We start from the raw sequence: 22,407 nt of genomic DNA, 5'->3' as shown, positions 1-22,407 counted from the left end.
TCAGCAGAGAGAACAGTGGAGAATATTTCTGTGCTACCAGGCGACACGATGCAAACAACCTGTCTCCTTATACAATGTTATGAATGGGACACAACTACAATCAGAACTACAAAAGCTCCCAATGCTAGTAACGCCAGTCGACTCTCTTCTTCATGTATTCTCTTTGGTCTTGTTGTCGCTGCTGAGATTCTGATGTCATTTCCTCTCCACTTGTGTCAACTGAGGACTCGCTGCATTTTTACTTCAAATCCTTTTCCCTTCCCCAAGTCAAAATGATGCCAGGCCTCGTCACCTTCACTTTCTCTATGTTCTGGGCTGCAGGTACAGTTAATATCTATACTTGTAATCATATTACACACACAGTTTTTTATGCACGCATAGTGTTTTATCTTCATTTATGTCCTTTGTTGCTCTGAAAGGCGCTTTTGGTCAGCAGCATTTTAAATAAACCTGGCTTGACTTTATAGAGTGATAAGACATTTCTTTACAGTATATTATGATGTTGGTAAAAGCTCTTGTGTTTTCTGTGTTTCAGGTGTGGGTCAGTCGGTGCTGATCACTCAGTGGCCGAGCTTCATCTCCAGTTTGCCCAGTGGTTCAGCAGAAATGCACTGCTACCAGAATAACACTGACTATGACTATTTGTACTGGTACAGACAGCTGAAAGGAAAAGGGCCTCAATTAATAGCATCTATTATAGCTGGAAGAGAGAGTTTTGAAAAAGAATTTGAATCTGGTTTTAAGGCGGTGAGATCGGAGAAGAAGCACTGGTATCTATCAATAGCCAGTGTTCAGAATAAAGACGAGGCCGTCTATCTGTGTGCTGCCAGTCTACACAGTAGTGTGGCAACGTTCAAGTCTGTGACAAAATCCTACAGCGGGTGGGTCGTTACTGTTCTGACACCTGACTCACATGGCCTTCCACATCAAATGATCCAATGATGGAATGAACTCAACCACACTGTTGAGAAGATGATATCTTTGTCTCATACTGCACATGTTGTTTTGCTGAACTTAATGGAAGAGATAGAAAGAAGGAAATAAAGGAAAACAAGAAAGGAAGCAGGGGGAAAGAACCAAACTAACAAAAAAACATTATTTATTGTTATTTCACTCTCTGGAAATGCTGTTCTCATAACTTTCCTTAACTTCTATTGCTTTATGTTTATGTCTGAAAACTCTGTGAAATCCTGTTGAGAAAATACTCCAAGTCGCCCTCACATGCAAAAACATAAAGGATCATGTAAATAATTCTGCAGAAATTGTTAACTTTTAAATATCATAAAGAATGCAAACTACAGCAGGTGTGTCAAAGATTATATTCGTCCAATAGGTGGAGGCACAGCACATGGTATTCAGCTTTCACCCCCCACCCACACAGACACTCCCTTATTCTCTCACAGCAGCACTACATCACTATATCTGGCTCACAGCAGCACTTGACAATGTCTTCATCCATGTACGCATTTGGTTTTCTCTTGATCTGGTTTCCATGTAAGATCTCCAATTCCACCGTGATTTACTTTGAAATCCGTTCCAAGCATTTGTTCATTATGTTAAAACGTAAATACCGTCTCCTCCGTCCGTTCTGCATCAGCAACAATTTCATCTAAATCTGCTCTCTCCACAGGTCAGGTGAGGAGTGTCACATTTCAGCCGACTCGTCCCCAGATAGTGGAGGAAAGCACTGAGGTCAAGATCAGCTGCAGCCATGATGACAGTACCCTTGTGTCAATGCTCTGGTACCAGCAAAGAGAGAGCGGGCTGATGAGCTTAATAGGATATGCTGTTGGTAGTAACCCCAAGTATGAGGGTCAGTTTGAAGATCAATTTGAGATTACAAGAGAAGACACAGTGAGAGGAGCTCTGATCGTTCGCAGAGCAAACCTGTCAGACTCGGCTGTGTATTTCTGCGCTGCCAGTACACAGTGATGTGGTTTAATGCCACTCCCTCACTAAAATCCCTGATCTGTTTTGTTTTTTTCTCCTGTAACAAATGACTTGTGCACATATGCATCTTTGAACAGGGGAGGAAAGAGGCAGCGTCTCTCTTCACACAGATTCTCATTGGAGGAAGCTGTTTCTCCTGCAGCAGTACAAACGTGGAGGATGTTTCCAGCTGTGATTGGATTTCTTCTCAGCTTGCTTCCATGTAATGTTTCCTCAAGATTACTGTCTAAAATGAAATTAGCTGCAAATATAATATCTTAATTATGTTGTGGATGTTATACAGTAATTATATGAGTGTTATTGCTCCATGTATCAACAACTACTTGAATCTTTCTTTTTCCACAGATCAAGCCAACAGTGTGACATTTCAGCCGTCTGAGCCCAAAATAGTCAATGAAACAGCCAGGGTCGAAATTAAATGCACTCATGATGATAACAATCTCGATGTAATGCTCTGGTACCAGCAAAGAGAGAGTGGGCCGGTAAGCTTAATAGGATATAACTACATTGGTAGTGACCCCAACCATGAGAAGCAGTTCGCAGGTGGATTTGAGATTAAAAGAGAAGACACATTGAGAGGAGCTCTGATCATTCACAGTGTGAACTCATCAGACTCGGCTGTGTATTTCTGCGCTGCCAGTACACAGTGATTAATGCCACTCCCTCACTAAAAACCCTGTTCTCTTCTTCTGTTGTTTTCAACTTCTAGATCCTGAGAGACACTCTGGTGGATTTTGCACTACTGCAATTTGAAATATTGCCCAGACATTTACAACACAGAATAACAGCTTCAGTGCAACTGTGATTGTAAATACAACAGATAGAAAATGCAACAATTGTCTACATATGAAATACATTCAAGTTCACTAAATTACATACATATGTATAAATTCAAGTTATAGGACATTATACATACTTTATCTATGGAAGAGCATAGTGTAATGGAGGTGGAAGATAAAGCTGTACTAGGAAAGATTTTTATGTAAAAATACACCATCTTATCAGACTAAATCACAGAGTCGGGCTGCAATAGAGAAGAGAAATATGAACCAGAAAAAACTTTATTTTCTTAACAAGACGGAACAAGATCAGGTGCAGGCAGAGAAGAGAAATATGAACCAGAAAAAACTTTATTTTCTTAACAAGACGGAACAAGATCAGGTGCAGGCAGAGGAAGAAGGAAGGGAAGAGGCGGTGTGATTTAGTCATTTGTCATTTGACTTCTAATGAGTGTCAGCAGTAGAGCGATGTGTGGATGCTGAGCTTGTGTAGCTGATTTCATTACACATTGTGATTATAAAGGAGATATGGTGACAAATTAAACTCCTGTCTGTCTTTACACTGAACAGGACTTGAGTGAAGTTGTGTTTCCAGGATGCCTCCAGCTTTACACACACTTGGAATTCTTCTGCTCTTGCTCACAGGTAAACCTTATTAACTTTTATCAGGATTTTTCTCTGAATATTGGATCCTGTTGTCTCTGTACCATGTGTAACAAGGTTGCATTAATTTCACCAAGACAAATTCCTGCACATTTACTTGGTGAAGAAAGTGATTCTAATGCTGATTTAGAGACAATTTGCACTGCAGTATGTTTTCAATTCAAACACTTTATCTCAATCATCACCTGAATCTACTTTCTTCACAGGAAAAGTGGAGAATGTTTCCTTTCAGCAGTCTTCATCCCAGCTTGTCAATGAAGGGACTGTGAAGCTCAAGATTAACTGCAGTCATGATGACAGCAGCCTTACAGTAATGCTCTGGTACCAACACAAACAGAGCAGTCAGTCTATGAGCCTCATTGGGTTTGCATATGTTAGTGGCCCCCCCACCTATGAGGGTCAGCTTGAAGATCAATTTGAGATTACAAGAGAAGACACAGTGAGAGGAGCGCTGATCATTCGCAGAGCAAACCTGTCAGACTCGGCTGTGTATTTCTGTGCTGCCAGCACACAGTGATGTGGTTTAATACCACTGCTTCACTAAAAACCTGATAACAGCTACTGCATTAACACTGATGGCAGCTGCTGCTCAGCTGCTGTTTTATAGATAATTAAAGAGCTTATGGAAACTGATATTGGCCAATATCCAATTTATTTTACGAATACTGGCCAATCAGTGTCTACTTCCAATATGATGGAGGTTCCTCTCTGACCACAGCTACATAAAAACAAATTAAAAAAAATATCTGTAAAATCTGCATGAAAAATGATAAAGAAAATCACATTTACTATGAAAGAATGCTTTTGCAAATTGTCACAACCACCAACCAGAACAAACATACCATTTACTTACCATTTACCATTAAAAACAAAGAGTCATTTCCCCTCTCTGCCATTCATCTCAAGTGTCATGCAAAAACATATTGTATATCAAATGCAACTGACTGATAACTGATCCCAATTCCCTCTCCTCATCTGTACTTTTCCAAAGGAAGGAGAGAAAAATGAGTCTTTGTGTCTGAAGATCTGGAGTTAGACTTGGATGGGTCATGTGCCTCACAGGCATGAAAACAGAAAGTTTTACCTTTCAACAGCAGCTGCTGCAGGGATCATGTGACCTCATGTCTCCTTTGTGCTGAATACAGTGATATGTGGCTTGGCATCATTCAGCTGGAGGAAGGCTTATCACTAACATGCTTGTCACAGTCCTATATCTGTCATTTCTTTTACACTCAGGTGGGTTCTGTTCATTCATTCATGGACGGATGTACTAGCTAACCAATGCTTAACTGGTCAAATTCCTTTCACATTTACACATCACCTATTTGTGTGATTTTACAGTTGTGTACATAGAAGTGGGACAGTATGAAACGTTCTCCTCCTACATGTGCTGCAGGTCTCACTGCTGGCCCAGTAGTTCTTCAGTCTGGAGGCCAAACGTCCCTCCCAGGAGTCACTGTGAGCTTGGAGTGCAGCATGGCTACAGGGTTCGGCATGTCCGGCTACACCATGCTCTGGTACCGACAAACCCTCTATGGGGCGCCGCTGGAGTTCCTCACAAAAGAGTACGAGAAACCTGCGGGTCGCTTCCGCTCGTCTCTCGATACGTCGAACAACAACTTCTCCCTGGAAATTTCTAAGCTGCTCCTGAACGACAGCGGCACCTACTACTGCGCTGCCAGTCACAGTGATGCACACAGGCCAGACAGTCATACAAATAGCAAGTGTGTAGGCCGGTCTGTCACAGATGGCACACAGGCAGGAAGAAGCTGTGGCTCACTTGGTTTTGATACTAAACCGTTTGGATTTAACTGTCAGAGCACAGTTGCCACAGTGGAACAGTATGCTGATGAGGAAACAGATTCATTGTAGTCAAATCCCCACAGTTAGACCGATATATCGGGCCGCTACTGGGCTTCTAATAAATATTGGATATTGGTCAGTGATGTCGTCTATCTTAAATATGATGGAGGTTCCTTACTAATAATAACTGCTAAAAAAAGTTGAAACCTCCAATGAATAATTTCTTTTCTCTGCACATTTTATTGATGCATTTAACTGTCAAATTGGCGAAAATCAAAGATTTTTAATATCGGCACAAACGATCAGCTATCTGCAACTTCAATTCAAAAATACCAGTATTGGCATTAGTGCATGTGTTCAGAAATCCCTTGGGTTAATCCCTTCTTGGCATAATCCAATAAAATGCATAAACCCAGTGATTTTGAGCAAAGAACTTAACCTCCAGTTGTTCCAGTTGGTAGAAGACTGTGGTTGTACTGGGAAACTCCCAGCTGTGTAACTATATGAATGTGGGTGGAGCTGAAAAAGAGCATGAGTGTTCAGAAAAACTCTTCCCTAGTAAAGGTTGAAAAAGAAAGGAGAGGGAGAATCAAATCTAATTTGACATGTTTTGAATGCAGCAGCCTACAGACTCCTACCAACCACTAGCTGACAGCCTGACAGAAGACAGGAAAGTTAGAAGGAAAATTGTGGATGGCTCAGATATTTCAATCTCAACTTCATGATCACTGTGAATATGAAGCTCTTCTCAGTTGTAGCACTTCTCTTCCTTGTCAGCAGTAAGAACCGTGAAATTCAGTCGAAAGAAAGATCTCTGTTTTTTACTTTACTGATTTGCTTCTTGATTTCTTTATAGTCAAGTTCTCACTTTTCTTTTTGTCTTCTACTTTCCAGATTTCTCCTGCAGTGTGAAAATTCACCAGCCTCTATTTGTAATCAGCCATGAAGGAGACACGTCTGTAACTCTGCAGTGTGAACAAGACGATGATCAGTATTCCTACATGTATTGGTATAGACAAAGAAGCCATAAGAAAATACAGCTGGTAACATATTCTCTTGGTAAAGATGCGTGGAACACCGAAGCTCCTTTCAACAAATCCAAGCACACCATGTCCCGGCCTGCGGTGCTTCACTCCTCTCTGAAGATACACGGTGTTGAGGCTGGAGACTCGGCCGTGTATTACTGTGCCTCTGCTGGAGCACAATGGCTCAGACGCCTCAGCAGCTAAACAACAACCACAACACCAACCAGCAGCAGGAAGACAAGACAGGAGGAGGGAAGAGGGGTGAAGCAGGGCAACGGTTAACATCTGAACTATCCTCCATCACTGCTTTTAGCTCTCTGGTTTCAACTCTAGGAGAGAGTTGTTCATGTTCAGAAACATCACTTGAGTTCCTTGACCACAGAAATAGCAATGAACTCTTACAATGAGTGATGTTGCGATCTGATATTAGCACATTTCTTTGGAAAAACAGCCACTTGGTGGCACTGAGGAATAGTAATAAACAGAAGAGGACAAATAGCATCAAAATAATAACATCACCTCCTACTTTGCTAGTTAGCTAGCTAGCTTACTGGAGTAGCCTATGACATGACAGCAAAAAATGTGACATTTTGCTTTCTTTCTGTTCTCGTCTTCTATTTTCCTTCTTTCATTTTTCTACCTTCAGCTGATAAGTTCTTTGGCACATAGTCTGGTATTCTCTGAAAAAAAGGTTCACACACACAATAAACTTCTTGAAGAGTTTGGATGCACAACAATCCACCAAAAGTGTCTCTAAAATGATTCACATCAACAACTTTATTTTAACACTAGAAAGTCGAGTCACAGCTGTTGAATTTTAGAAATGAAATATCACACCTTTCAAAATGTCTTTCCATGCCCTTAACTTGACCCACTTTCTAATGTTGTTAAATGTTGTTGTATTTACACCCTTCCTTTAGACCTCCAAAATCCATTGGCCTTTCTAGTGTTAAAAGAGAGGTAGTTAACTTATGTTATTTGTTGACAAACTGATGACACTTTTAGAGACTGGATTCTCTATATCTTAGATATATTGAATGATGGATTTAATCACTTCAGAAATTAACTGTTTGAAAACCCCGTTCTTTTTGCTGTAGGGGGAAATTTCACTGTAAGTGTCGAAGAAATTGGGCAAAAGTCAGTAAAGAGCATGGTGAACATCCACTAATTCACAGAGGAACAAAAACTGCTTCTCAGTCAATTCAGTGATGTTTGTGCAGCAGCAGAAAGCTGATCAGTTTAGATAAGTGCACAGGTGCTAACATGGTAAAGACTGTCTGTCCCATACAGTATTATCACCCTGTCTACACCTCTGTGTCACTCTGCTCTTAGTCTTTTCTTGTGCTTGGATACTATAATTATGTGAGCAGTTTGCCCAGATGAAAGGAAAAATGTAAGGGATTATCATACACTGACCTCTACAGGACACATGTGGGATTACACATAAAAAAAAATTAAATTAAATTAAAAATTAAAAAAAACATGATCCAGAGTGCGTTTTCAATACAAGACTAATATGTCAGTGGTGAGGCAGTCATATTATGAAAATATAAATAGAGTTGTACAGGAACAAAGTGGTCAGGATATGGTGCCATTTACATATAAATTAATTACCTCTGCAGGGTAAATGTAGGGTAACAAAACACAACAGTGATAGTAATGCCTAATCACAATGCCTAGTATTTTAATATAAAACTAATGCTTCAAATGAAACACAGTGAAATAATGAAGCTTCATCATGCAGTAGTTCCATTAAGCAGCAAATTGAAGGGACATAAAATATTGCAGTTTAAATATAAGGACATTGGTGTTACTGTCAAAACAGTTAGTACAAAATATTTTTATTATAATAAAAAAAAAAAAAAAACGAATTTCACAAAAGTAAGGCCTGATGCTTCAAAGGAAAGACAGTAATATGTTGTTATATTGAAACTTAATGGAATAGTTCCCTACAGAGAATAACACAGAATAAAACACAGTTTAGATATAAGCAGGTTGTGGTAGAAACACAAACAAAGTTGAATCTGCTAAAGAAAAGTTTGGTTCAACCTACATGTGATGAAGTTAGAAGAAGATATTTTGTACAAGGACATTACTGCCTAATGCCTTTAGCAACTGATAATGTAATAACTGACAGATAATGAAATAACTTGGCAAAAATTAAATAAAATACCCCTTTACATGTGTCACAAATGTAATAAAATCTGTTTATGTAAGAATTCCAAGACAATGTAATAACATCACATTATTACATTAACCTGACATTATGACTTCATAAGGGGTGTAGCAAATTTTTACCTGATAAGTGTAATAATAGTATTGTTATTATTATTGTTATTATTATTCCATTCTTCTTATTTTTGTGAGTTATCACATCATTAGTCAATGTTATTACATCACCAGTTAAAAATATGCTACACTTCTTATGATGTCATAATGGCTAGTTAATGTAATAGTGCGATGTTGTGGAATTTATTACATGAATAGTTTTAATTACATTTTTGACCATGTAGAGGGACATTTTATGCAGTGACCTTTGAATGACTGTTGTTGCTTCAAATGAGAAAAAAATTGATCCATTTTGGCGGGTCGTACACAGAATCAATCACATCTTTCAGTATGTGTTTGTGTCTGTGTCTCATCTGCAGTTCACTGATAACTGGGTGGGATGAAGAGGTGTGACCAGCAGTGATGTAACTTCCTCTCTGCAGCTACAAAAAAACACAAACAAAAAGTTTCCCTTTCCTTCCCTCCTTCTTGCTTCTTTTCTTAGCTGTCACAGAAATAGCAGCAGTCAGGTTGGAGCCCATTCAAACGTCAGTAAGTGCGGCCTGTGCAGCTGCGCTCACACACAGATAGTGAGAGATGGAGGCTGAGATATGGAGAAGCTGGGTGGGGGTGGGAAACAAGAGGGAACCAGAGAGAATTCATGTTTTTGTGTGATGCTTTTTCACCGTGGGGACAGGGGGCCACGGTGATACAATCCTATAGAGCCGCTGTACAAAAACCTCCTCCCATTCACATGCATAGTGTAGAGCGCTGCATGGAGCTTGGGACACTTGGTGCAGAGGAAAACATCAATATTCTGACTCCATGCAGGACGGCACACAACTCTGGGAGTGTAAAATCAACTTTAATGAGGAAATTTGGCTGGAATAAAATCTTTTTAAATGCTGAATTCATATCTGCTGCATTTGGATGTTTGATTCACTCATGTTGACAAAAACCCCACAGCTTGGACATGATGAAGCCCATCCTTTATGTTTACAACTTCTTTGTCCTATGGATTATTAGACTGTGTCTGAGCATGCTACTGAAGGCTGATTATGGAAAGTTTGGTGACTTTTTGGTAGAGGAGGCAGTCAGTGTGACACTGGAGCTCAGGCCTTCTTTGGAAATGGAACAAAACTCACTGTTTTAGGTAAGTCACAGCTCTCAAAATTCATGTTCACTGAAACAAACTTGAAGTAGTGAAAATGTTTTGCTGACAATGAGGGAAGAATCTGCGTTCATGAAAAAGATGAACTATTGAGTTGAACTGAGAACACTGTGACCAACACTCAGCCTGCTTACTTTGGTAATGGAACCAAGCTGACGGTTTTAGGTAAATATTTCAGCTCAATATTGAATTTTGGTAAATGCCACATTGCCTTAGAACCTCAGTTTATAAAGTAGGATTCACAAAAAATGCAAAATTTCCTAAGATAATTCTGGTAGAGAATGACAGAGGAGATTCATGCTCAGTGTTTCTGCACTGTGACAATGGTGAAGCATACTTTGGAAATGGAACAAAACTGACTGTTTTGGGTAAGTCACAGCTCTCACAATTTCAGTTCACTGCAACAAACTTGAAATAGTGAAAATGTTTGGCTGACAATGAGGGAAGAATCTGCGTTCATGAAAAAGATGAACTATTGAGCTGAACTGAGAAAACTGTGAGCTACAATGAGCCTGCTTACTTTGGCAATGGAACCAAGCTGACGGTTTTAGGTAAATATTTCAGTTCAATATAAAATTTTGATAATTGCCACCTTGCCTTAGAACCTCACTATAAAAAGAAGGATTTGTACGCAAAATGTCTTAAGATAATTCTAACCCTAACCCTAAAGAATGACAGAGGAGATTTATGCTTAGTGTTTCTGCACTGTGACAACAACTACCCAGCATACTTTGGAAATGGAACAAAACTGACTGTTTTGGGTAAGAGAAGGCTTATGAGGAAAGAATGAGTGTAAAAAGTGCCGTTTATTCAAAGTGGAGTGTGTTTGAATAGGAATGATAATGTGAGAAACTTATTTGGATCTTTATAGTTGTAGTTCTGCTCAGTGCTTTTTGATGTTAAGCTTGTGCACTGTGCCAATTACGAAGCCTACTTCGGCCAAGGCACAAAATTGACTGTTCTTGGTAAGTAAGATATTTAATTTTCTTCTCATGAATCCACCGGTAAGTGAAGTAAAATACATGTGAGCCTAGCAGGTCAGTTGCTGATGGAAACTATTTTGTCTTGCATCTAACTAGTACAAACAAGCTGAAGTACAGTAGATGAGTAGATGTTGGTTTGGGGGTTTAGAAGAAAGTGATCAATGGCCATTTAAAATCAATCAAAAATAAAGGAGAAAAGTAAAGGCAGCAGCTTGAGCTGATTTGAGCACTGATCAGGTTCACTGTGCCGATGGCAGAGAGGCTTACTTCGGTGGAGGAACCAGGTTAACTGTCTTAGGTGAGAAATCAAACATAAAGTTCATTCAAATATTGTTCATCATTGCCTTGAAACAGATTTAATCTCTTGTTGACTACAGTAAAGATGCTTCAAGGCTTGACTGACACTTTGCCTCAAATGATGATTCTTGACTGCTTTAAGAAAATAAAAACACTTAAAATATCTTAAGCCATAATAACATACTCTATATGGATGTTTAAAAGGTTAACTTCAGTGCAGGTTGACTTGACTCCATTGCAAACTACAGTAGATCACATTGGGAGTGTTTACTCTTCAAAGTGAGACAAATTTACAATCATTTTTCAAATTGGAGCCTCAGTAAGAGAAGCAGTAGGAAGAGTTTTTGTTACAGTCCAAACACTCTGTGTTCATTCAATGAGGCTTACTTTGGAGCTGGAACTAAACTCACTGTTTTAGGTAAGAAAATCTTCAACCAACAATCTGAGTATGTTTCACAGCTGATTTAGGTGAGAGAAGACAATGGAGAATATTAAGAATCTGCTTTTAGACATTTTATTGACAGTAGTGAACGTAGTATACTGTTTTTAAACTGTGAAAGAAGTTATGTCAGAAGTTAGTTTGTTCCAGTACAAGACTAATAACAAGCGTTGTCAATGTTCTCCAGCAATAAGACATTTGGCTGAACGCCCAGATTATTGCTCTCATAGTAAGTTCTTATCAGCTCTGTAAAGGACTGTGAGTTTCCAGTCAGAGGCTTACTTTGGGAACGGAACAAAGCTTACAGTCTTAGGTAAGGAGAAACAATATAATGTCATTCAAACAATACTGTATACTACGTAATATTCCATAGTGCATAATGGTAAAGTAGTTGGTTTGATAACTAGGTTAGAGTTGAGTTTCTTTACTTCATTCTCTTAAATGGACCTTAATTCAGCAGGCTAATGTCAGGTAGTGATGTTGTTTGGTCTAAACTCTGTATTCTTCAACAGCGCATGTGTACAGAAGTCCAGTTTCTTAGTAAATCTCTAAAGTAGAGCAAAAAGTCAGACAGTTTACAGGCTTCAGGGCTTAAAGGGTGAAGAGTTTTTTCTGTAGCCATGTGTCAGTGTGAGCAACTATGAACCTGCTTACTTTGGAAATGGCACCAAACTGACTGTGTTAGGTAAGAAAAGAACATTTTACACATAAATGCTGGCCTTGTGAGTCTGTCTGAACTGAGAATATAGTTTGGAGAAATTTGATAATAATAATTATTTATAATATAAAAGTTATTTGTTCAGAGCTATATTTAAGGCTGTAGAAAAACTAGTTTAATGTCTTAGTTTAGATATTCTAGTCTAGATTTCTGGGGCCATCTTGTGCTGTTCTGCAAGTTTGTAGTAAAATCCATCTAATGAGATAAATGTAGACATGATTTCCCACTGTGCTTCGGCGAACAGGCTACGTTTGGTCCAGGTACCAGACTCACTGTTATAGGTAAGACATTCGAATAATGATGATGGCATTCAGAAGTTGTCGTTAAAAATATACATGATTGATAACATTGCTTAAGTAAGCAGAATAGGAGGGATAGGAAGTATAGGAGGTGATGTTGTGATTGTACTGTATATTTACAGGTTAGTGGAGAAAATGATCATGGTTCACTAATACAATAAGTGAATTGTTGGTTCAGCTCTTGTAAGGCCGTTGCTAGAATGATGTCAGTTTTGTGCATGTGAGTATGTGGTGTGCTCCGGCTCTTATCCTGCTAGTTTTGGAGAGGGAACCAGGCTCACAGTTCTTGGTAAGATCGCTGCAAAAACTCCATAGAAACCTGAAAATGATCTAAAGAAATGAAATGATAACATATAAAATGATAATGTGGTTTGTGGCATTTATGTTTAGTGTTAAAAGGTCTTCCTCTCTCATCCTGTACCCCATTAAGTCTAGCGTTCATTCATGTCTAAATTCTGCTATTAAAAAGTCTAAATGTTTGTAAGAATGAAGGATTGTAGGTTGATCCACTGTAGATCTCCAGGACTTTGACAATGACAATAATTTAATGATTTATGTTGTTTGTCTATGCAGAGCCAAACATTGATGTCACCCCACCAACAGTGAAAATACTTCAACCTTCGTTAAAGGACTGTAAAGACAAGAAAGACAAGACAGGCAAGAAAAACAAGAGGACCTTAGTGTGTGTGGCCTCTGGTTTCTACCCAGACCATGTGAGTGTGTTCTGGAAGATCGAGGCGGAGAATGTCACTGATGGCGTGGCCACCGACAACGCTGCCTTGAGGGACGGGGAAAAGTACAGCATCACCAGCAGGCTGAGGGTCCCGGCCAGAACGTGGCACACACCCGGCATGAAATTCACCTGCATTGTCAGCTTCTTCAATGGGAATGATACCATCGACCACTCTGATTCAGTTTATGGCACTGAATTAGGTATGAGTTAAAAAGTAGAACCTGCACACTGACATATGATTTAACTCTTTATTGCATTGTATCCATGATGGATCTCCTTCAGGTCAAATTAAAATTAGAACCACCTGTTAATTTCTTCTTAACTGATTCAGGTATGCCTATCTGAAACTCAGAAAGGACTTGAACTTCATCATCATGGGAAAATAATGCAATCACCAATCTAAACCTATCTGCACTTGTCTAATCCATTTTATTCTTCTGTCAGGTCAAGGAGAGGGCATGACAAGAGGTAAATATGCTGTTTGTGGTCTAACATAGATCAAGGCATCAACACTGTTACATTAAAACCCTATAGTTTCCTAGCTAAAAAAATATAGATGCAGTCATGGTAGTGTGCATAAGGATATAAGCATCCATCAAATGTTTTGTTGCACACATAGATTGTCTCTGCAAAGTTGCCTCTGCTTATTTCCTCTTTGAATCATGTCACTCATTTGAACGTTTCAATTTTCTGCAGAGAAATATCTGAAGATCACGCAGACTGCCAAACTGTCCTACGGTGTTTTCATCGCCAAGAGCAGCTTGTATGGAGTCTTCGTCTTGGTTTTGGTGTGGAAGCTTCAGGTTTGTCCAACATGATCTCCAGCATGAACCATGTACCTGTGACTTTGTCTTATGTATATATGTTATATATGAAATTTGTGATTGGGAAAGCAGTAAAAGAGCTCATGACAAAACAGACTACTAAGTGAGATGAAGTGAAGTGAAGTGAAGTATTGTATCTGTATTGTTATTTGTAATAAACAGGTTTTACTTTATAATAAATCTCTGAACTTGTTTCCTTCTCTGTCTGCTGCACAGGCTTCATCTGGAAAGCAGAGCAACTGACAGCTGAGCTGCGGCCGCAACAGACGAGCTTCTCTTTGTCTCTGTAAATAAAATCTAAAAGCATAGTACTTCTACTTACATTGTATTGTATCTTGCAGCGCATTTAGACTCAATAATATCTCTTTTGAAATGAATATCAATCAATCAATTCTGCATACATAAGAGGAACTGTTCTACCCATATCCTTAATGTTAGCACTATCACTGACTTCTCAAGCAAAGTATTTGAATAGTTTGTTGCTCAGTTTTTATGTAAACTTTATAATGCTGTCTGTCTGTGTGCAGTTGTGAACTTCTTTATGCTTAATCTTCTATTCAATAAAAGAGGACTTTGTGAACCACGTGATTTTATTTTTCTTTTAAAGTTTGACCTAAGTGACAAAGATTGTGTTTGCCAGAAATCAGAATGACTTATGGATTATGAGTTTCTCACACTTTCAACAGGTTAGGTCAATTGTAAATATAATTACATCTTTGAAAAGGTTGTTATAGATGATGTGAAAATCACTTTCTTCAAACAGATAATAATTTGGTAGTCTCTCCTATAAATCATTTTCATGGCCTAGTGTGTCTGCACAGGCAGTAAAATGTTATTTACATATCTAAACCAAAAGTGCATGCATTAATCTTTGCATCTTTCATAAACAGTAGTTAGCTTAGTAATATTTACCAAGGGGTGCTTCTATTTTTGAGACTGATTACATTACAAATTAAGACAGCATCTCCCTCACCGCTCTCACATCCCTTCCTGCACTGAACATCACTTGTTCCAGAGTCAGTGTGAGGTATTTTTAGCAGCTTGCTTATCTGTCTGATTTCTGAGAAATCCTCCATTTCTGGCCCACGTTTGTTCTAAAGTTTCCATTTGCTGCACTAAGCTTCTGCTCAGCAAAGCTCTGCAAGTGGCTTCATTTGGGTCATGACTACATTTTCCACTAAGAAAGACTGAGAGATGACTAAAGTCTGTTGACATTTACTTGACAAGTTAAATCTGCTTATATGATTCATTTGAACTTACTAAAGTGAGTATACTATTTGAGTCATATCTAGCTTCTGCACTAATGAGAGCGGATTCATTTCTCTATTACATTTTACATATTCTTTGTGAAAAAAGGAATTTTCCTTTAAGAATTCAGTTGAGATGCTTTGCTTGTGTTGATTGACATTTAGGAGAAAAGTAAATGTACAAGTGTGAGTCTGCTCCAGCCCATATCAACAGGAAACCAATGTTCTCATCTGTGTACAGAAGAAGGTTGAGTGTGTTGGTGGAAAGGAAGAAACTGGGGCTTGAAACCTGCAGGGAGTTGAGAGCGACAGCAGAGAAGAGGATGTGGTCGCAGAGCTGCAGGCTGCAGATCGTTCTCAGTGCTGAGAAATGACAGAGGTGCAAACTTCCACTTTACCACAACCTGCGCCTCGCAAAGGACACCTGCAACAACCCCCTCACACACACACACACACACACACACACACACACACACACACACACACACACACACACCTCACATCTCTGTATAAACAGCTGAGATAGCTTTGGATCAGGAAGAATGCTCCATTTATATCTATGTCAACTGAAGCTAAAGTATGTGTGTGTGTGTGTGTGTGTGTGTGTGTGTGTGTGTGTGTGTGTGTGTTGTATCACACACAACAGCTGTTTATTATGATCTGGTGCAGAAATTTGCATTTCAGTCTTTTAGGGTCAAACATGAGACAGATGTAAAACTTGAATTATGTTGCAATCACACAAATCAACACATTATCAGGCAAACTAAAGACTGCTAACTACAATCCATTTATAATAAAAGAGTGCGTGAGGGTGTTTACATTAAAGTCAATTACTTCAAATTGTTAATAGTTTTGTAGTTTCTGCCTTCAATTATCTTCATGCCAAGCTTGTGCAGCAGCATGTGTCTGTCTTTGAAACATAGCAGCCATATGGTGGATGTTTTTGTCCAAAGTGTCTCTTGTCAAAGTGCCAAAGCTCATTTCTATCATGTGACGCTCCAGTGGGAATCAAACTGAGGAAGAACATCTTCTACTTTCTCCTGTTGTCGCCTTGAAAAACATGTTTGTTGTTGCAGGAAACAAAGCCTCGCCTGAGAGACAGTAACTGAAACTAGAGGAGTCTGACATCTGTGCTGAAGATCATTCTATCTACTGATGCTGAGCTGGACCTTTACATGACTATATAAGCTGCTGCCTGAGTTGTTGGAGCAGCTTCAGTGTCAAACCCCTGCACTTCTCTCCCTGCAGTTGCTTTAATAAAGCTTTTGTATCAACCAACAGACTTCTGAAGTGGTTATTCTTCAATTCCCCAACCAAGGCAGTGTCAGTGTCATGCAATATTGAAGCCACACAGGAGTACATCATCATAATTTAGCTTGAAACCTTCTAATAAAGGCAAAAACACCCCTGAATATGAATAATATTACAATATCACTGCTTATAACAGAACTGTATTAAGTGCATTACAAAATAACACACCATGCTTGTTCATAAACCATATTTTGTGATGTAAACTCTGTGAACCCTTAAACTAGCAACATGTGATCTGAGATAAAGGCTCCCTTATGAATGATGGCATGTGGTTTTTGTATAGGATCCAGGCTGACATGCTATACTGTGCTGCTTGCCTACACAACACCATACAGCAGGCTGAGGCCGAGCCAAAGCAGCAGACTCCAGGACAAAACTCACACTGTCAGTGCTGCTGGCACTGAAACCATCCGAACTGGACGGAGCTAAGAGAGGCAAGAGCCAGACTGAAACCACCTGAGGCGGTCCAGCGGTACCAGAACAGAGAAGAGCTGCTGATTCCTGAGGAAGAGCAGTCGATTCTCATGCTGAACCAGGTTGAAGAACCAGGCTGGAAGGTTTCTACTCAACCTGGATGTTGCCCTCTGTGCCTACATGGAAAATGATTGGTAGATTTGAATCTTCACTGTTGAAATGTAAGAAGAGATGAATGGAATGAATGTAGGAATGTAAAGTATGAAGTAGGAGATGTGAGAGATTTGTTTCAATAGCAGATTAAAACACTTCAGCAACCAGACACAAAGAGGAAAGTGTAGCAACATGGTCGGTTTGAAGCAGCTGAGTGAAAGATTGTAGGTGAAGTCAGGCTCATAAAACTCTTAAACACACTCGGATACTGCATCTTCTGGACCTGTGGGTTGTTGTGCGACCCCTTGTGGTGAAAACAGGAATGGCATGTTGTGTTTAGGGTTCAAATAATTCAAGCCACCACAGGTTTTATCAAAATATTATTCTTATTACCAAGTAATTACAAAAAACAATACAAAGTGAAAATAAAAAGCAAAAATCTGAGGTAGGAGCTCATTACCTGTCCCACAGAATCAGCTACAAGTACAATCTTGTATCAGTGAATTGTCATGATATCCATAAAAAAGAATAGTGGTTCAAACAGCACAGCAAATAGAGTCATTTCACAAGGAATGGATAAACTGAGAATGTTATTTACCCATTCCCTCATTTCCCAGGACCTTAAATGGGTAGTAGGTCCATAGGGATAAACAGGCACAGTAATAAAAGGTCAGCTTTTAATAAAGTATTGTTGTCTATCCCTATGAAACATTTACATATGTAATATAATAATTAATATATTAATTACTATTTATTTTGCTTTTTATATATGGTGATGCTCACATTGACTTTGAACTTTGACCCTGCTTGGTAGTATTTATATAAAATAGGCATTCATACTTTCATATGACTGATTATTTGAGACATACGTTATTTATGCATAGCAGTACTGTGGATTTGATAATGTCATTTCATGTTCACATTCTTCTCAGTGCTTTGGACTGAGGATCAAGACAATTGACTCTTAATTTATGTACTATGTGCGCAGATACAGCTCAGCAAAAAATAACAATCACACAGCATCAGAGAAGTTGTGTGGAGACACTACACCCTAGTGGATGATAGAAGTGTTGCATCAAAAGCAGTTATGTCACTGTGAGCCAGCTGTGTGATATCAGACGTTCACAGTGTTTCTCTGCTCTTCATGTGGTTGTCAGCAGGTGAATGATTGTGATTTAGTTCCTGGTGGATCACAGAGGGTTTTTGTTGAAGACAGAGGCTTTGTGCAGCACTGTGCTTCACTGGCAGCACAGAAATACACCACACTGTCCTTGGCTCCACTCAGCTTTGGAATATGAAGAGATGACTGACTTCTCCCATCCCCGCTAACATTATACATCTCTTTGAATGGATCTTCAATGCTGCGAGCATCGTATCGTACATACCCAATGAGTGTCATATCACTGCTCCCCATAGACTGTTTGTACCATTGGATCATATAAAAATTAGTGTTAGAGTGGCTGCAGTTAATCAGGAGTTTGTCTCCAGGATCTTTTATCATGGCAGTGGGAGTCTGATGAATGCTGTTTGTTGATGAATCTGTAGAAACACATTTGAAACATACAGCTTTAGTCAAGACAAAAAATGAGCGGATACTGTAGGTTACTGAAGATATTTAGGATTTATTACAGCATTTCTCATTAATGAATGTAATATTACCTGTCAGACAGAGGGGCAGAGCTGCTAAATGTAGGAGAAGTCTGATCATGATCCTTGTAGAGATGAAAACAAAAGTATAATGAAGACTGCAGACTGAATAGAGCTGGCTGGATGGAGAAGAGGAGGGGCGGACAATGTGGACGTCACAACTTTGATTAGTGGATATATACAGTATCCTGCTGTGTTGGTTAGAACAGGAAGAGACAGGTTTCAATACTGATTCTGGCTATGGTTAGATGCAGGTGTGCTCTTCTTCAGTGAAAATGTATGTGGTTGATTATCAGCAAAGGGTTTTTGTAGAGGAAAGAAGGTAATTGAGTCACTGTGCCTACTAGCTGCACAGTAATACATGCCGCTGTCTTCTGGCTGTCTTAGTTTTAGAATATGAAGGTACGCTTCCTTTGAGCCATCTCCACTCACAGTGAAATTATTTTGAAATTGATCCTCAATGGTTGGGTTCTTATTCAAAGTATATCCAATGAGTTTAAGGTTAGAGTCATTCATCAGCCGCTGGTACCACAGTATCACATTGTATGAACTGATTGAGTGGCTGCAGTTGATTTTTGCTGAATCTTGAGGATTTCCCAAGATTGAGGAAGGAACCTGAAGGACTTTGTTGCTCAGTGAATGACCTGCGTTTAAAAAGAGAAAAAACATTAAGAAAACAGAAATGGTTGTGAAAAATGAAACTTTTAGCAAAGGTTTGTTGTTTGCATTCAAACCCACAGGTGAGCCAGAGAATTAGCAGAGTGATGCAGTTGAGTTTTCTGATCATGATGACTTTATCTTTCTCTCTGTCTCTGTCTCTGCTTTGACAGACAGACTGAACAGATGTTGTGGGATGAACTGAGAGGGGAGGAGACAGAAACTGTGACGTTTGCAAACAGACTTCTGGCTGCTCCTGCACTCTGTCCTCTCTGGTGTAATGTGTACATGGAAGTGAATATGCAAAGAAATATCTTCCTTATATCTAATATGGGAAATTAAGTGCTTTTAAAATCCACAAATGTTGTTGCTGTCAAAGGCTTTGAAACGTCTGACCCAAGAAACTATCTTTTAAATCACTCCTTTCATAATTTCCTTACTCTCTGATTTTATGCTTTATTTATTGTTTTACAAGCTATGTATCATCTCTTTTATTCTTGATCCTAGAGGTCTTTCTTCCTCTCTCTTCTATCATTATCTTTCATTTTTATTCAGGTTGTTAACTGCTTTTTGTGTCAAATTTTTATGCTAATTCTGCTATCTTTTGTTCTTCTTTTTTAATGATTCTGTAAAGCACTTTGTACTTCTGTGTTGAAAAATGCTATATAAATAAAGTGTATTATTTGTATTATCTATATGACAAACTGATGAACTAGCGAACTGTCCAGGGTGTCTCCCTGCCTGCTGCCCAGTGCATGCTGGGATAGGCTCCAGCCCCCTGTGACCATGAATATGACTGACTGACTGACTGACTGACTGACTGACTGAATCAATGAATCAATGAATCAATGAATTAATCTATGAATGAACGACTGAGTGAGATCTGCAATGAACTTAAATACAGTAACTTAAGCTGCATGATCCAGTAAGATCTACATTCCCTTGTGTTATGATAAAATCAGGCAGTATGCTAGTCTGAGTCTTGGGCTCGTGGTTTTTGTGCAGCTCTAAGTATCTGTATCATTGTGTGTTTGCTCACAGCACAGAAATACACTCTGTTGTCGCCTGGTTCCACATTTTTCACTGTGAAGGATCCACTTTGGGCTTCAATCTTGTTGGCTGAGTATTTGTCTTTGCTAAAATCTCCAAAGTCAGGCGGGCTGTAAGGCACCGTGAAGACGATCAGTTTCATACTCTCATTTGGACATTTGGAGGTATGTGCCGCCCAGGTCACAACTGCAGTCCATCTGAGCAGACTGACTGACACCAGACCTCTCTAACAGTAACCTTGAGGTCTGGTGGATTTCTTTACTCGTAACAATACCTGTAACCAAACCATAAACCATTAGGATTAGGCAAAGTAAATAGCTGAAGTCATACATTTCCCTTTAAACTGCTCCCTTTTGTAACTAAATAAGAATTTGAAAGTAATACTTAATAAAATAGTTGAGCTTCTTTTATCTATGATGAATAGTCTATGATAAATACTACTACTACTACAATTACTACTAAGAATAAACATAATTTGCACATAATTTGTACTTCATTTGTATAGCATTTACTTACTTATAACTAGTTACAAGTGCTTTATGGGCAAACAAACAATAACTTAAATCCGTTGAGATAAACAGTAAAAATGTCAGCAGTATAATACCTGCAGCACAGAGCAGAGAAACAGTGCAGATGATGAGAGGTGAGACCATTTTGAGCCACTGAATAAACAGATCAGTGTCATAGTGAGACATTCAACACAGCAGCTGATGGGAGCGTCACATCATCCATCCTGTCACGTGCCGGTACTCTCTTTGAAAAGGTGTGTCATTAGTTTGGGGCAACACACACTTGTGTTACTTGTCACTTAACAGATACCCTGTGAGAATTTGCAGTTATTAACAGATGTTCGTAGTCAACAATGTGATTTCTTTTTCGGTCTGTATATTATGCAGTATACAAAGAGGTGACGGTGGTTTATAGATATCATTTGTTGTATATTCAAGAACAAGGCAGTTACAGTTGGGTCATGGCATACAGTATTGTCTTTTGTAAATTTGAGCTAATTGTAACCATCAAACAGGGTTTCTACACAGTTCTGGAAAGTCTGACATAGTAGGGAAAGTGAATTTGACAAAATTTCTAGTTTACAAAAGAAATAAATTTGGAATTGTACATAAATTAAAAAGTAACATAATTGGAATTTTACATGAATTAAAAAGGACTAGGTTTGGAGTAAAAAAAAAAGGATAGAATTGGAATTTTACACAAATTAAAAAGGAATGGAATTGTAAAAAATTCCAACTTCATTCCATTCCACTGAAAACGTCAGGGAACATGTTCAGTGAGAATAAGTGCATATGGCTTCACATTTTATGTAGTCATCATAGTTTAGTCATTTCCTGTATTGTGACATTTGATGCTGTGAAGAATATTCCTCAGCCTTGGAATAGTCATATTGTCCAGCCACTATCAGTACACATAATACTGAACACCAATCAACATTTAAGAGAGTTAAGAAATTGAAGTCTGGAAGGAATAAGGAACTTTAAAATGGAAAAAGTGTAGTGAACTTTATCATACATCAACCCTGTTATGTAACTGACAGTCTCCAGATGAGTATAACAATTGGTCTAGAGTTCCCCCTACAGTGCATTAAAGAGACTGCTCTCTGTAATTCACTGTGATACCAACAGTGAGGTATTTGTACAGCTATCTAAGTCTCCTGTATCACTGTGTTGACTCACAGCACAAAAATACACTCCGCTGTCCTCAAGCAGCAGCTTCTTCACTGTCAAAGATCCAGTCTGAGCGTTGGGCTTCTGGACTGGAAATTTGTCCTCACTGAAGGCATTTTCATATTGAGGTTGGGAGTCTGGAGTCCTGAACACTATTGGCTTCATTCCCTCCCCTGGCAGCTGTCTGTACCAGTACATCTGGAAATAAGAACTGTCCTTAGTGTGATTGCAGTCCATAGTAGCAGATTCACCCTTCTCCCTCCACAGCAGGGGGATCTGGGTGACATCACTCCCATC

At 39.0% G+C, this 22,407-nt stretch overlaps 1 protein-coding gene across 1 annotated transcript in view; it reads left to right on the top strand.

Moving 5' to 3' along the window:
• The window catches only part of LOC139644141 (M1-specific T cell receptor beta chain-like), a 38,020-nt gene extending 23,488 nt beyond the window's left edge, over positions 1-14,532 (top strand). The window contains exons 3-8 of the mRNA XM_071519520.1: positions 2,420-2,432; positions 10,900-10,940; positions 12,969-13,328; positions 13,573-13,596; positions 13,825-13,931; positions 14,169-14,532. Of these exons, the coding sequence (XP_071375621.1) occupies positions 2,420-2,432; positions 10,900-10,940; positions 12,969-13,328; positions 13,573-13,596; positions 13,825-13,931; positions 14,169-14,195 (572 nt within the window). The 3' untranslated portion in view covers positions 14,196-14,532. The remainder of the gene's footprint in view (positions 1-2,419; positions 2,433-10,899; positions 10,941-12,968; positions 13,329-13,572; positions 13,597-13,824; positions 13,932-14,168) is intronic.
• The last annotated feature ends 7,875 nt before the right edge of the window (positions 14,533-22,407 follow it).

This window comes from Centroberyx affinis, unplaced genomic scaffold (genome assembly GCF_046629955.1).
Source record: "Centroberyx affinis isolate AG114_WGS23_722 - 3 ecotype Tasmania unplaced genomic scaffold, CSIRO-AGI_Caff_v1 ptg000058l_1, whole genome shotgun sequence".
Classification (NCBI taxonomy): domain Eukaryota; kingdom Metazoa; phylum Chordata; class Actinopteri; order Beryciformes; family Berycidae; genus Centroberyx; species Centroberyx affinis.
Note: the sequence above shows the minus strand (reverse complement) of the source record. Positions and strands in the feature narration are given on the sequence as shown.